The sequence below is a fragment of the Nesoenas mayeri genome (genome assembly GCF_963082525.1).
Source record: "Nesoenas mayeri genome assembly, chromosome: 1".
Classification (NCBI taxonomy): domain Eukaryota; kingdom Metazoa; phylum Chordata; class Aves; order Columbiformes; family Columbidae; genus Nesoenas; species Nesoenas mayeri.
Genome location: NC_137541.1, coordinates 43,016,371 through 43,031,864, shown reverse-complemented (window position 1 = coordinate 43,031,864; position 15,494 = coordinate 43,016,371). Strand labels below are relative to the sequence as shown.

General features: G+C 39.5%; 1 protein-coding gene across 1 annotated transcript in view; it reads left to right on the top strand.

The window, feature by feature from the left end:
* The window catches only part of ANO4 (anoctamin 4), a gene marked incomplete at both ends in the record, with an annotated part of 120,691 nt that overhangs the window by 94,239 nt on the left and 10,958 nt on the right, over positions 1-15,494 (top strand). Inside the window, 5 exons of the mRNA XM_080363691.1 lie at positions 659-823; positions 4,399-4,435; positions 7,713-7,824; positions 8,858-8,915; positions 11,631-11,728. Of these exons, the coding sequence (XP_080219817.1) occupies positions 659-823; positions 4,399-4,435; positions 7,713-7,824; positions 8,858-8,915; positions 11,631-11,728 (470 nt within the window). The remainder of the gene's footprint in view (positions 1-658; positions 824-4,398; positions 4,436-7,712; positions 7,825-8,857; positions 8,916-11,630; positions 11,729-15,494) is intronic.

Sequence of the window (15,494 nt, the reverse complement as noted above, 5' to 3'; positions counted from 1 at the left end):
TCTTGTATATGGAACATCAAGTGATTTAGCAGCCTGTCTCAGCTGCATGGCTTTCACATTATAGCTCTCACATTTGCTGGAAGTCTCATCAGAGAAGAAATTACAATGGCAATTGAATTTGTTACCTTCCCTGGACGGAATCTTTCCAGAACTGTAGCAAGAAACAGCTCACTAGAGCACTAGCTTGCCAGGCTTGTAGTTGAGGCAGTGCTTACAAATAAAGACATTTTTCCTGTAAGTGTGAAGTCCATTACAGCGCAAAGTCCATCCCAAATATGACACCATCAAGCTGGAACATCAGCTTGAGACTAGACTTTGCACATTATGGAACATGCATGTAAGGAAAATTTCTGATTCCCAGAGCAGGCAACACCATTTCCATATTCATGCTAAAGAAGAGGTACTTTAAAAAAAAAAAAAAAAAGAAAAAGTTTAAAACTAAAAATTATTTTCATATTCTTTCAAATATATTTTGCATTATGAAAAATAAAAAAGACTTTACAATAAGAACAATATTCATGTTGAAACCTTTCTCTGAATTAAAATGGACGTATGTTTCAAGTCCTTCATGTCATTGTTTTACGTTTCAGAGAGAAGTAAACTCCTGTTGTATTGAAAGTTTTCAGGTTCTTCTCTCTGTTTTTTTTTCTTTCTTTAGATCTGTGTGGTGATTGCTGCTGTTTTTGGCATTGTTATTTACCGTGTTGTGACTGTCAGCACTTTTGCTGCCTTTAAGTGGGCTTTAATCAGGAATAACTCTCAGGTTGCAACTACAGGGACTGCAGTGTGCATCAACTTTTGCATCATCATGCTTTTGAATGTGGTGAGTAAAACTAATATATCCTAAGTTATATCTGAGCTATCAGATCAGTAGACATCTCAGTCTGCAGACCACTGAATGTTTTCAGTTCCCTTTTCAGCAGGAGTGGAGTGTCTTGCTAAGATTGACATGGCATTGCTGTTTATGGGTATCATTCACTATTTATATAAAGTACGATTCCAAACCCAAAACATTATGTAAAGCATGTTTGAATGTTCAAAAAAAATATTTTAGGGAGACATACCCATACTCCTATTTTATCCTCTGCCCCTTTTTTTTCCTTTCACATACTTGAAGGTTTCAGTCCTTTTCATTAATATTCTTCATTTTAATTAATGTTTCGATACATTGGCCAAGCTTAATTTTATTTATCTTAGTTTTAGTAATTCTAGCATCACTTTTTACAGTAGTTTGCCAGTGAGGGTATGAGTATACAAACACAATACCCATATGCAGGAGAATTCCCTTGGTCTGAAAACTTCACAAGGTTTGAGTAAACGTGACTTGCTCCCTGACCTGCCTATGGCCTTAACCAGGGTATACCAGAGACATGGTCTGGGTGCATTGTAGGGGGCCTGGCTGAGGTCAGGTTATTGTGAACTGGTTTGAAACTAGACTTTAGACAAAGACAAAAATAGAATTTCTGTGTGGTAACAGCCCCAGTGAGTATAGCATAGATTAGAGGGGGAATGAGTATCATCTATCCATTGAGATGCAGCTACTTCTGTATATTGCTGTCATAGTTATTAGTTGCTCTTGACAAGAGGTATGTAGGCTTTTACTATCAGGTTTTTGTCAACTGACATCATAAGAATGTACTTTAAGGGGAAGGAGAGGTCAGCCTAGAAACCATCCAGGTACTGGAGCCAGGGTGAAGTTTTTCTTGCCCAATCAGTAGTAGGTGTCTTCTGCAAAAAAGCATGTTAGGCTTTGGTCCATGAGATATACTGACTTACTTCCCAGGAGAAGTATGAGATGTTATTTCAGGCTTGCACATTTCCAAGTGCTAGCTTAGAGACTACTTTCTCTCCTGTGCAATACCCAAGCATTTCCATCATCTAAAAATTAATCTTAACAGCTTCTCATTTATAGAGCAGGGAATTCCAGGAGGCTTTGCTGCAGGACTTTACTTCTCCATTTGGCACAGGGAAGACTGGATTGGTGACTAGGACAGTCTATAAAGAATTGTTGACTTTCCTATGTTTTCCCTAAGGTGAGACTGTAGATTGAGAAAAGGCAAAAAGAAGAGGTAGAAACTGTTGTTCTCTCTGAATTTGAATGGAGGGCTCTCATGTTATTTTTGATTTATTGTTTGTTGTCTGCAGCTTTGGGGGGTTTTCTCTAATCCACCTAGAGCACAAAACAAGCATAGAAGAAATGAAAAGTATATATATTTATGTCAGTACAACAGCCATTTCCAAGCTCTCAGGATATGTCATCGTATATGCAGTGAAGCAGCAACAAAGAAATACTGCCAAATCAAAATTGTTTGCTTCTCAAAGAGTTTTACAGCTTGGAGATTTTGTTTTACAGAATGGAAGATGGCTTGAAGGTGCTTTTTGAGAAACTTTGTTTTATTTCCTAAAACATGCCAAATAAGTAGAGCACTGCAAAGATGGATTTATTAAAACTTATACTCATAACCACAGCCTTCAATCTGGATATAGCTCATAGAAACAAAGATCCTCAAAATATGAAACTGCAGAAGCTTTTCAAAAGAAGGACTTAAGAACATAATCCCTCACTTCCCATAATGGATTAATGTAGTCTACTGAAGGACAGTAAAGGTACTTTTTGGAGAAAAAAAAAAAAAAAAAAAATCCCTGGGAACAGTTCAGGTAGTTGAATCCTCTACAAACTGTGACTCAAGAAAAGTAGCAGGAGAGTGAGAAAAGATACAGTAATAAAACCAGAACGGACCAAGATACATAAAACAGTGGGGAATTCACTGCTCAGAAGCCTAGAAAACCACCAGTGGTTTTGATATGAGTTGACAACCTCTCTAACCGTCAGGGGAAAGGTCTAGACCACAAGTAACTTCTAGACTGGAGGCTCTGAGAGCTAGGTACATATACTGACACATCCATCGTGACAAAACTGACTGACCTTCAAGCATAATGTCTCACAGATATCCTGCAGCCTGACCTGGGAACAATCATTAACTTTACCTAAGTTAATAAAGTGTATTAATTCCATTGATATCACCCACAGAAAATATAAGCGCAGAACAGAATATGATCCTAAACAAGGGCCTTTGGGACTAGCAGTGATAAACTGCAGTAACAGATAATGAGATCCAAACATTGTTAACAGAATCTCTAACACAGTCTTTCTGTTCCGGGAGGAATAGCAACAAAATACAGTTTTGATACTCCTTTCTACAGAGTAATGTACATTTGTAAAATAGCCCACTCCCTGCTGGGATCAGGAAATAAACCACCCAGCCATTTAGCACTTTTACAGCTGCCCTTAAGAGAAGCTTCTAAACCCAGAAGAAACCACCTTTTTCATTACTTGAAACAAAACTGTTTGCTCCAAAGGCAGCACAAAGCTATTCTAAGCAAGAAGTGGTTGATAACATGGATGAGATAATTATGGATTACTTCACTTCTTAAGAAGGCAGTTTGATCCATAAATTGTACATAACTCAATTTAAGCAAGAGTTTATAAGGATTACTGTAAATGAAAAAAACATTGCTGATATGCACTTTAGAAATAAGTACTTGAGCCTGAAACATGAGCAGCTTTGTATCCCTTTAGGCATCAGTGAGAGTTCAGGACATTTATCATTTTGTGGAAACAGGCTCCAGATTCATTTAAAGCAAATGGAAATCATTGTATTAAGTTACACTAATACCGACGTTGGCGGTGACGTACTTTATAAGTTCAAAACTGCCTTGCAAATACTACTTGTAAAAACCCTCCAAGTTAGTTTTTCTAAGCTTTATGAAGTTAGCAGTCTACTGGAGAGTTTGAGAGCACAGCATCTGCTAAGCGCATTAAGTACCGCTTAGGATTTAGAACAATGTCACTGACTCAGTAAGAAATGTGTCTGGTGGTGGGGATTACTAAAGAGTTTATCTGAAGCAACCCTGTCTCCTCAGTGTCTTTCCTTTCAGGCCCCAAAAAATCCCTAACAAAAACAAAAAGACAAAAATAACCAACATGCCAGAGCATACTCTTACTATGGTGATGATTTTTTTTTTGTGTGAGATAAATGTTCCATAAGTAACTAAAACAAAGATCCCAGTTGTGCTATTGTTCTGCTTCGTGTTTTTGGAAAAGTTACCTCACTCTTTTTCACTGTGTATATAAAATAGGGACAGTGACAACATTCCTTGTCCATATATTATACAACAAAAAAGCTTACTACAAGCTTTAAAAATATTACTGTTCCTTGTTTGATTATATCATTATTGTATTATTACTATATAGTTTTATTATCACCACTATCAGAATATCATTAAGATGACCTAGATATTAGGTTTAACATATAAGAGCAGTTACTGTACTTAGAAAGCAGTTCTCTGTTTTGCAGCTAGTAATGTATCTAAGAGTCTATTTCTCGTCTGTTACAGCTGTATGAAAAGGTTGCTCTTTTCCTGACGAATTTAGGTAAGCAACATTAAATACTAAACTGAATGATATTGTACTGATTTTTTAGTCCCTATACTGTGATGACATTCAAACCGTCTGTGTAAATATGAAAAATACTGGTTAATTTGCAATCTATAGGAATTAAAATTTTTCTTAAGTTTATAGTAAAGGACCATATAAACTAAGCTATAGTACCATTCAATCAGTGGTGACAACAGTCACCCACCTGCCATGCTTGGCTCTTGTTCGAACCCCTTATAAGAACTTAAACAAAATGTTACCTCAAAGGAAAAAGCATGAGAGACTGAGCACTCAAAATCTCCAGCTTTTGTGAAGACCTGGAAATGTGGAAATCAGTTCTGGAAGCTAAATTTATAGCTTGAAACTAAGGCGTTTATTGACTATCAAACATGTGCCTTTAAGAGGGGAAGTGATTTGGAGGGAAAATAACCAGGTGACTCACCAACTCTACCAACACCTAAACTCTATTGGTGTTCTAAGTATCACTAATCTTTTCAGCTCACCCATAAAGGTGATCTTCACACTAGAGAAAGGGCAACATATTTTCTAAGGACAGCATGTACTCTCACTGGGGTAGCAATAGCCTGTCATTGATATATCCATGGTTTGGGCAGAGTCTCTGGAGATCGTGATCATGTTGGAAGATTGCAGTAGTTGTTAGTAATGGGCAAAAGGGCTCCTTAGCATTGAGAAGCCTGAAATGAGACTTCCTAAATGCCAATTAAGTGAACTGTATTATGGCATGTGTAGAAGTGGTTTGAGAAGATTGTTTTGATCTTCTGGATAGCTGTGTACATTGATGATGTTGAGGAAGGTTGACAGGCCTGGTTCAGACCAGGTGGACAGATTTTGGTGTCTTCTCAGAGGAAATACACAGCTGATTTCAGCTAGTGTCAGGACTTTTCTACATCTGGGAAGCCATGGGTGAAGTGTTCAAAACATGTTTGTGTAAGATAGCAGATTATTCTGTTGTTTCCTATTAGACTGAGAGTCCTCCTTTGTGTATCGTAAATTTAAAATATTTTTTGCCATCCTGTATCCATGCAAAAGATATCTGCTAGTTACAGTTGAGAAATACTACTTTCAACTTTGTGATTTGCACAGGCTATGACCTTTTGCTCCCCGTGACACCCTGGGGACAGTAAGATATGGTCTAGAGGCCTTGAATCTTGATTACTTTCTGCCAGGTTATCTTTAGTGTAGGTCTGCTTCTTGTAGCCTGTGCAGAAGGAACAAGTGTGAAAACTCAGTGGTTCGAGATGTTCAGACTGTTTTGTGGTTTTTACTCTGATGGCCTAAGTAGCTGATTTGGTTTGAATGACCTTTATCAGTGTAATAAGCTCAGAGTAGGTTTGGCAGCAAAGCTACATTCAGGATGTCCTTCTTCAGCCTTTGCAAAACCTTTTTCAGAGCTCAGGTCCGTGCTTCTCCAGAGCATTGCCATTATCTCTGATGGGCATATAAGCAAAGCTTCAGCTGTAGCAGCCTTATAAAAGTCAAACTTTTCCTTCCCTCAGACTGGCATCAAAATTTCTTAACACTTTATTTCTTTCTGCTTAGATAAATATGCATATACTGGCATATGTACAAACTTGAGTTTCTTGGTAGGCATTTCCAAATCACTAACACAGTTGTCAATTTATGGTCTGTTCTATAGTTTTGTTGATGCATCTATTTGAAATTTCACAGAATCACAGAATCGACTGGGTTGGAAAAGACCTCAGAGATCATCGAGTCCAACCCTTGGTCCAACTCTAGTCTGTTTACTAGATCATGGCACTAAGTGCCATGTCCAACCTCACTTTAAAAAGCTCCAGGGACGGCGAGTCCACCACCTCCCTGGGCAGGCCGTTCCAATGCCTGACCACTCTCTCTGTAAAGAATTTCTTCCTAATATCCAGTCTAAATTTCCCCTGGCAGAGTTTAAGCCCGTGCCCCCTTGTCCTATTGCTAACTGCCTGGGAGAAGAGACCAATCCCCACCTGGCTATAACTTCCCTTCAGATAGTTATAGAGATTGATGAGGTCACCTCTGAGCCTCCTCTTCTCCAGACTAAACAACCCCAGCTCCCTCAGCCTCTCCCCATAGGTCTTGTGCTCAAGTCCCTTCACCAGTCTTGTTGCCCTTCTCTGGACTCGCTCCAGCACTTCAATGTCTTTCCTGAACTGAGGGGCCCAGAACTGAACACAATACTCCAGGTGTGGCCTCACCAATGCAGAGTACAGGGGAAGGATCCTTGTCCTGCTGACCATGCTATTTTTGATACAGGACAGGATACCATTGGCCTTCTTGGCCACCTGGGCACACTGTTGGCTCATGTTGAGCTTTCTGTCAATTAGTACCCCCAGGTCCCTTTCTGCCTGACTGCTCTCCAGCCACTCTGCGCCCAGCCTGTAGAGCAGCTCTAATTAAAAAGAATCTAGTTTATCATTGTTGTTTCTGTACTTTCAGTACTTTACTGGAGGCTCCTTTGGAAGTAGTATTAAGAGTACTACCTTTATAATACTCAGAATCACCATTAGTACCTCCACTTCTATGCTTCTTCTGTTCACAGCAATGGTTGACTAATAACAAGCTCCTGCCAGCTAGAAAGTAGTTCTAGGACATGGTACTGGTGTGTTGGCATAGCTATTTTCTTGACTTCTGTCTTGATATCTCTTTGGATGGAGACTAAAGACCTATCTGAAGGGAAGAATATGTCTTCCCCTTTCCCATTTGCCTTACCCCATCCATTGCAAAATGTTTTTCCTCAGTCTTCTGTAATGAGTTCCCTGGGATGAGGAAAGGGACTCATGCAGTAGCCACTGTGTAGAGTCCTTAGGTGCCAAGCATGGCGAGCAAATCCATGAAACAGAAGGATTTGCTCCTGTTCAGTGTGACATCTCTAACAAAAAGGCACATATGGAGCTTGTAGAGTGGTGCTTCCTGGCAATGTCGTTATGGTAGGTTGCAGTAAAGGAAATAAGAGAAGAGCCTGAGCCTGTAAAGTGCACAGGAATCCAGGAGGGATGTTTAGTATACAAATTATCTCAATCGTTTTTTACAGCCTCATGGGAATATACTTATGCAGGTATCAGAAGAGATTTCTAAGTGTTTACAAACTCACTTGCTGTGTGCTGCATTTGGATACAATTTCTTCTGTCAGCTTATATTTTGAAATCAGCAGGCTAATTTACAAATACATTTCCAGTTCTGGTAGGTGTGCACAGCCTTTGTGCCAAGGGAAATTTTTAATCTGATTACACCTCTGAAACTCTGCTCTCTTTCCTCACAGAGCAGCCTCGTACCGAATCTGAGTGGGAGAACAGCTTCACTCTGAAAATGTTTCTTTTTCAGTTTGTCAACCTGAACAGCTCTACATTTTATATAGCATTTTTCCTTGGAAGGTAGGATTGATGTCTGCGCCCTCATATGTGCAAAATAAAGTAGACAGAAGAAATAAAGTTGTCTGTAATGAAACAAAATGGGAAAATGTTATCACACATCTCAAAATGCAAATTCCATACTGGCAAAGTTGGACAGATTGCAGTTTCATTTTCCTTTCAAAAACCCAGAAACAGATGTAGTTTTCATTTCCTAGCACCACATTGACTCAATTCTAACATTTAACAATTTCACTACTGGGAACTGACACATCCCACAATACTATACATGTAGATGACTTCACTCTGTCTTTATGTGTGTAATTTGTACGGATAAGCAAATAACGCTGTGTCAGAATAGACTAGACTAGAATAGAATGGTTCAGTTGGAAGGGACCTACAACAATAATTTCGTCCAAGTGCCTGAATAGTTTGCTGATTCTATTATATTATTTGGATTGTTAAGACTGAATTATGAACTACCAGTTGTTTTTCTTCCACATAAAATGAAATATATGTATATTTGTATGCCTCTTTCTGCAAGTCCCCAAAAAACAAAAGAAGAGCCTTAGAGTAGAGAAGACTTGAGTAGAAGAGTCCATCAGTATGGATTATTTGCATGTGGGAAGTTGTGGAAGTCGTTTTAGGAGAAAATATGGGAGAACAGCAAGAAAATTATATTTTCCTAATGAAAACTAACATTTTCAGTGGTTTTATAGAAAGGCAGAGATCACAGCCCACATTATGGTGTAAGGAAATGGACCGGCAGTTGAAAGCCAGTGAACAGTTTTATTCAGATTTTCTCTCTTCTTTGCATATGCCAAACATCCAACAGCAGAACATTTGTCATAGAAATAAAACTGGAAGTAAAAATATACTTAGCCCTTCATGGTTTTTTTTCCAGGAATCCCCCAAAACATTTTGGAGCATAACTTCTTTTATAGTTCTAGCAATCACGCTAAGATGACATTAGATTTAAATAACAGTATAAGCTTTCTTCTGCTACTGTGAACAGACTGCTTACACAACATAGCTGATGTATATTCCTGTGTTAAAGATTTACAGGACACCCTGGTGCCTACTTAAGGCTGATAAATCGGTGGAGACTGGAAGAGGTGAGTGTTCACTAACTACAGGCTGATTTATTTGCTGCCCACAGATGCAGTGAATGCAAGCAGAGGCAGACACAAAACTCTGCCTAGGTATTTTTGAGTGTGTTACCGGGTTTTCAGTTGCTGTCTAACTTCACACCACTGACATTACAATCTGCTACAAAAACATCTAGATATTGCTATACGTGCCCTTTTCAGTGCTAGCAGTTTTAGTGTTTGTATCACATTTGGATAGTGGTATCAAACGGTTTAAATATTACCCAGAATTTTTGCACTAAAAATATTTAATCCTTGGAATGAATCAAAGTCAGATATGAATCTGACAACTTTTTGCTTCTAAAAACATCTTTTCCTCTCAGCTTTTCTAGCCATGCTGACCAGAGAGCTAAAATAATAACTTAAAAGTCCAGACGCATAAAATGTACTTGAATGTTGACCAAAGCAACTGAACTTCCCAAAAGAGTTACTGGCATAATGTTCCATGTCTGTAAAACCAAATGGATCTGGAGAGCAATGATAGGTTGGCTTTGCAAGTCACTCAAGGACCAATCCCTTTTTTGTTTGGCAAATGCATTCAGAATTCAAAAACCACTTGACAGTTATTGGAGGTGAACAGCAGCAGTTTCTGGAGCACTCATGTAGTTTCCAGTGCTGCTATTTGCACACTCAAATCCAATGGTTTCTTTTCTGCTTCACAGCTGAATAACAGAACTTTGTAAATATGTGACAAATGGCAAGTGGGAAATGCAGGTCTTACACTGCCAACACAAATTTACAAACACTTCCAGATATATACATATTTTGGTTAATAGACATCAATACAAATACTAGCAAAAAAAAAAAAAGAATAATTTGAAAAAGCCATCCTAGTTTTGAAGTAGTGAATTATGTACATCCAAGGAAAGAATACTTGAGAAATGGGCAGACAGAAATTCACTGAACATCCCTCCAAAGTCCGAGAGGGGCTGGGCTGACCTAACAGCTTGCTGCTGCCAAAGAATAACAGTTCTGCTCTTCGAGCCCTCCCCCAGAAGTTTGCTCCTTCTTCTTCCTCTGCACTGACTCTGGCTTGCCCAGCCCTGTGAGGACCGTATTCAGTTCCCTGTATCAGCAGGAAACTCATCATTCTTCTGGCTGAATTAGTTTTCCGATGAGTTACTGGGCTGAATCATCTCACAGAGGGATCAGAAGACAAGGAAAGAACCCCATCTCTCCACAGGAGCAGAGAAGGAAGGGAGAAAGAACTGGGCTTGGGACGGAAGTGCAACAGTGAGGCGTTACTGGTCAGTCAGTTGCTGGTGGAAGTTACTATTACTAGTCCCTACTCTTTTGCTCTTTACAGAGTAAAAAACAAAAATTAAAAAAAAAAAAAAATCTAATAATATAAGAAGCATCTAATAAAAAAGTCTTGGCTTTATTGACCTTTATTGACCATAACTGTCTTATTAGGAATATAATTTAGAATATAATGCCTAGATATCCCTCCAATAGCCCTCTATTCACCTGAAGATGAAAACAAGTCTAAGACATATGACATAGTCCAGTCCAGTGTCCGTAGCCTTATTCAGACCACAATTTATATATTGGTGATGTTACGATTGTAGTATCACTGCTACTTCTTTAACACTGCACCTGCTTCTCTTATATTGTCTTAAGTGACTGAATCCTAAAACCAAAAGGATGATGATTTAATAATAATGCCAGAAAAGTCAATTAAAAAAAAATATATATATATATATCTGCCACCCTGTTAATCTAAAGAGAAGCTGAATGAGGTCAACAGAAATCTCAGCAGGGACCCACGCTCTGAGCACTTAATAATGTAATTTGTATAAGAAATTGATATCACATTTTGTTACAGGTCATAATTAATCTTTCTCCCTAAAAGTTAAAGAGAAATCATTCTAGTTTTATGACAGTGATCTGTTCTACTTATCCATAATACCCAGGATTTAGCAATACAGCTTAGACTCCAGTGATTGGATCTGCAAAGACAATTGTGCAAAATGCTGTTTGAAGGCAGAAAGTTTTTGGTCTTTTTTGTTGTGTTGTGTTGGTTTTTTTTTTTTCCAATACTAGATGAAAAATTGTAGAATTACCTACATTTGTACTAGCAGAGCATCTGTTCCAAAATGAGCACCACTTTTTCAAAGTCTGAAGCCACTGCTAAAGCAACCAAGCAGTCAGCAAGAGGCACTAAGAACTGTTGTTCAACAGTTAGAGATTTTAGTTCTTCAAGAAGAGAAAAGCTTTGTACGGTCCACTGAGTCATAAAGATTAAACAGTACACAATAAGCAGTATTAGTTCTGTCCTCTAGGCATAAACTGTTTGCTTGTGCAGCCAGCAGGAATTTTCTCTTCACTCTTTGACTTGATATACAGTCAACATCCTCAAAAACTGTTGAAATCATTGGCGAAACTTGGTCGCCTTTGCCTCTGTCCTGCACACAGTTGCACAACATACTAGAAGCACTAATATGAAAACAACGTTGGTTTTACCTGATTCTGACCTCTGCAGAGAATTAGATGATAGGCTTAAAAGGTTGATGGTATGATAGTCTCTTATGTTCCCATGCTTTTATACAAAAAAAAAATAAAAGGGCATTTAATTTCATTGAAGTAAATGATCCGATATCCACCTCTGGTCTTTAAGAAATGCTCTAAAACTCAGTATTATTTCTGTTTAACATTTTGTTTCTTTTTTTTTTTTTTCTGTAGTGCCACCCTAGTGGATGCCTTATTGATCTCTGTATGCAAATGGGTATTATAATGGTGTTAAAGCAGACCTGGAATAATTTCATGGAACTAGGCTACCCGTAAGTAGATATAATGCCTATGCTTCTGTCGGTCATAGGAGAATACTAAGTTTATGGTTTCCTTATGACTGGTTACATAAAAGTAAGATACATAGTTATTACAACAGAAAATCACCCCTTGGATACAGAACTTTTAAGACAGATTTCCAGGCATATAGAAATAGATGGTGTTCGGTTTGTTTGTTTTTTTCGCGTTGGACATAGTTTGCAAAAGTGAATGCGCAATGTAAATATTAACAAATAAATAATATATAGGAAGTGTTTGATTTCATTAAATTGTATTCCATGGTTTAAAATGCCCTAAAAATAACTGTAGCACTGCTGTATTCCTTACACAGGAAATATTATATGTGTCATTTTTTACCTATGCCAGTAAGTTCTAAATTGGATTTCTCCTTGCTGGGTGATAAAAGATGCCTGAAAGGGCAGGTATGAGCTGGAAATCATGCACTGCTGGCATATATACTCTCAGAGATAGAAAAGTGTACTGACTGGTATATGGGCAAGTTCTCTGGTGATCTTCAGGGTATTATGAAGCTGTGCCCTAGTTAAAAAGGTCAACAATTATTCATTTCCTTTTGATTCATTTCTTATTGATTAGTATTTAATGAGTGTGTTTAATATGATTAATATAGAGAGTTGATGCTAAAGACAGCGTGGCAGGTTAAATTAACAAGAGTGAAAATATGAGAGAGAGCTGACATTGTCAGAAAGTTTGCCCTTGCAGAGTTCAGAGAGATTTACTTTGCTGCAGGATCCACAGCAGAGCTAGTGCAGAGTTGGGTCCCTGAGCTGCAGGAACGTGTTGCAGAAGCAATTTCAGGCAGCCTCTGTGCTAAACACATCTGGCTGTAATGAGAACGGATCAAATTATTTAAATGCGCAGAGTAATTGGCAATCAAGGTACTCAAAGCTTGCTATCTCTCCAGGTTGGTGCCTGATGCTGCTTGCCAGGATTTTGCAGCTGTTCGGGCTGGAGGAATGAGCCAGGGTGAGGAGGAGGGAACAGCAGCAGCAATATTGATCCTTTCTTTCCACTCCCTGTCTCTTTTGTCAGCTTTCATTAGGTCTTTCTGCTACCGATTAATAGGGATTTTTAAATCTAATAGAGAGCACAGAAGGGGATTAAAGAAGGTGACTGAAGGAGATAGGAGGAGGTTGTTTAAGAACAAGTGATTTAATAGGAATAAACTACTTCAGGCAAAGTCAATCTCTTCACTTTAGAATCACAACGAAAATAACAACACAAAACACTCAGTCACAGCAACGTGAAATGTTGGTGAGGGGCCTGGAGCACAGGTCTTATGATAAGCATCTGAGGGAGCTGGGGCTGTTTAGCTTGGAGAAGAGGAGGCTGAGGGGAGACCTTATCACTCTCTACAACTACCTGAAAGGAGGTTGTAGCATGGAGGGTGTTGGTCTCCTCTCCCAAGTAACAAGTAATAGGACAAGAGCAAATGGCCTCAGGTTGTGCCAGGGGAGGTTTAGATTGGATATTAGGAAAAAATTCTTCATGGAAAGGGTTGTCAGGCATTGGAACAGGCTGCCCAGGGAAGTGGTGGAGTCACCATCCCTGAAGGTGTTTACAAGGCATTTAGACAAGGTTCTTAGGGACATGGTTTAGTGCTAGAGTTAGATTATGATTGGACTTGATGATCCTCAGGGTCTCTTCCAACTGAAATGATTCTATGATTCTATGACTTATTCTGATGAGATGTATTTGCTCACCAGACCTTTCAGTTCACCTTCTAGCACTGAAATACTGCAAACAAGTGCATTTCCTTTTTGCATGAAAAAAAAAAAAATCATCATTTCTGCTAAGAGCATGATCAGAGCCAAGACCATGTGGATAGCCAGAGGATTTGGAGGCAATCCTACAGCCTGTAGGAGAACATCACTGCAGCTCCACCCGTGTGCCAGCAACTCCCTGCCAAGACCCAGGCAGAGTCAACGCTGCCCAGTGTGAAAGCTGGTGGGAGAGAACATTTCCCCATAAGACAGCCCTCAAAGAGGAGCACCAGAAGCCTGTTTTGGAAAGTGCTTTTTTGCCCCATTTCAGGGTGGCAGACCAGGTGCAGGCATGTGCTCCCACAGAGACACATAGGGCAAGTCAGAAATGCCACCGTGTGTTCCTTGGTGACAGGAACACCAGTACCTGCTGTCATGTTTCTCACTGACATGCGTGGCATTGGCTTCTCTTCTGAAATATCTGCCTGAGAATTAAAAACTAGGTTTCAAAGATAACACAGAGAGGCTCTAGGGTGTTCACTAGAGCACCAATTGGTGGTTACATTTTTAATACAAATACAGGCGTTTCAGAGAGGTGCTTCTGCTTCATTCAAACACTACCTTTAAACCTCTGGAAGTGTGCATGAGTTCACTCCTGTTGCATAGATACATTTGCAATAACTAAGAAAAAAATGTATGAATTATTGCTTCATTTGTAGGTGGAAATCTGCAATTTCAAGTGGATGTTTTTCTTGGAGGAAGAACATACATCCATATTAAAACCACATTATATCTCATTGCTCATATTTTGTTTACACATAAATCAGAAAACGACATCTCTTTGAATTTTCCTAGGAGTCTTAGATATTAAGTAACACTGATTATGGGTTTCCCCTCTCACAAAGGAGGAAGTTAACTGGGATCTGTCTCAGAGTATTGGTCTCCCACTCACCCCTCAACCTGCAGCCTTTGCAGGAATTCAGTTCTCAGCCCTCTCACTTTCTCATGGGCAGGACATGAGAGGCCAAGTCCCGAATGCTGCTGTTGCCTGCCAAGATGTGCCCTTAACTGTCCCACAGTTCACCAGTCACTACCATGCTCATCCACAGGAAAGGCCTTTTTAGGCTTTTAGCACTCTAGTGACTGGCTGCAAGCTGCTAAAACAAAATATTTTAGTAGTTTCTTGTACTTCCAAATTTTGGGTTGAAATCCATACTTGTACATCTATATTTTTTTCTTGCACTTCTAAACTCTAGATTTTAGTACCCTGCACTCAGTTGCAGCTACACTTCTTTGAGGAGGACAGCAAAATTATAACCTCTCTGGTAAATGGCCTGGATGGAAAAATAATCTCTAAGCGTTAAGAAAACAAGCAATTAGCCAAACCCATATCCAAATCCAGTGGCCATTTGCCTGCCATTCACGGGTCAGATCAGGTCACTGTGAAGGCAAGAAGCGAAGCAGTCAGGAAAGGACTGAAATATTGGGGTGAGCCATCACTTTCCATCTTGCTGAAACAAAGGGGTCAACCACAACTTTGGAGAAAATCTCTGCCATGTTTGTTTTGCTTTGGTTTTCTCTGTATGCTAACTCACTCATGTCCTTTGTCAGCCAAACCAGTGCAACTCCCTGACCTGGAGAGGCAAAGGTGTTTATTTGAGATGTTAGCACTCACTTCTCTTCTGGCTCAGTTCCTCCAACCACAACCCTACACACGTATTTATTTAGAAACAATATCTTCCCCCTCAAGTCCAGTACAGATCCCTCATTTCTTGAGCTGTAGGTAGTTCTCATGTCAGCTATCCACCACTCGGCCACCATGTTTTGTCAGTAGTCCACACGCTTCCTTCTGCCTTTCCCTCTGAATGTCTGGCTGCAGACACCATTTGGGGTTGCTTTTCCCTTCCGTGGTTGCCTGGGGACTGACACTCTACACACTGTAGAGCCGGGTAGAGATGCTGGCTCACACGCAGGGAGGGATCAAGCAGCATTAGCGCTCCACTTACTGATTTCTCAATTAGAGCTCAGCTATCTCCAC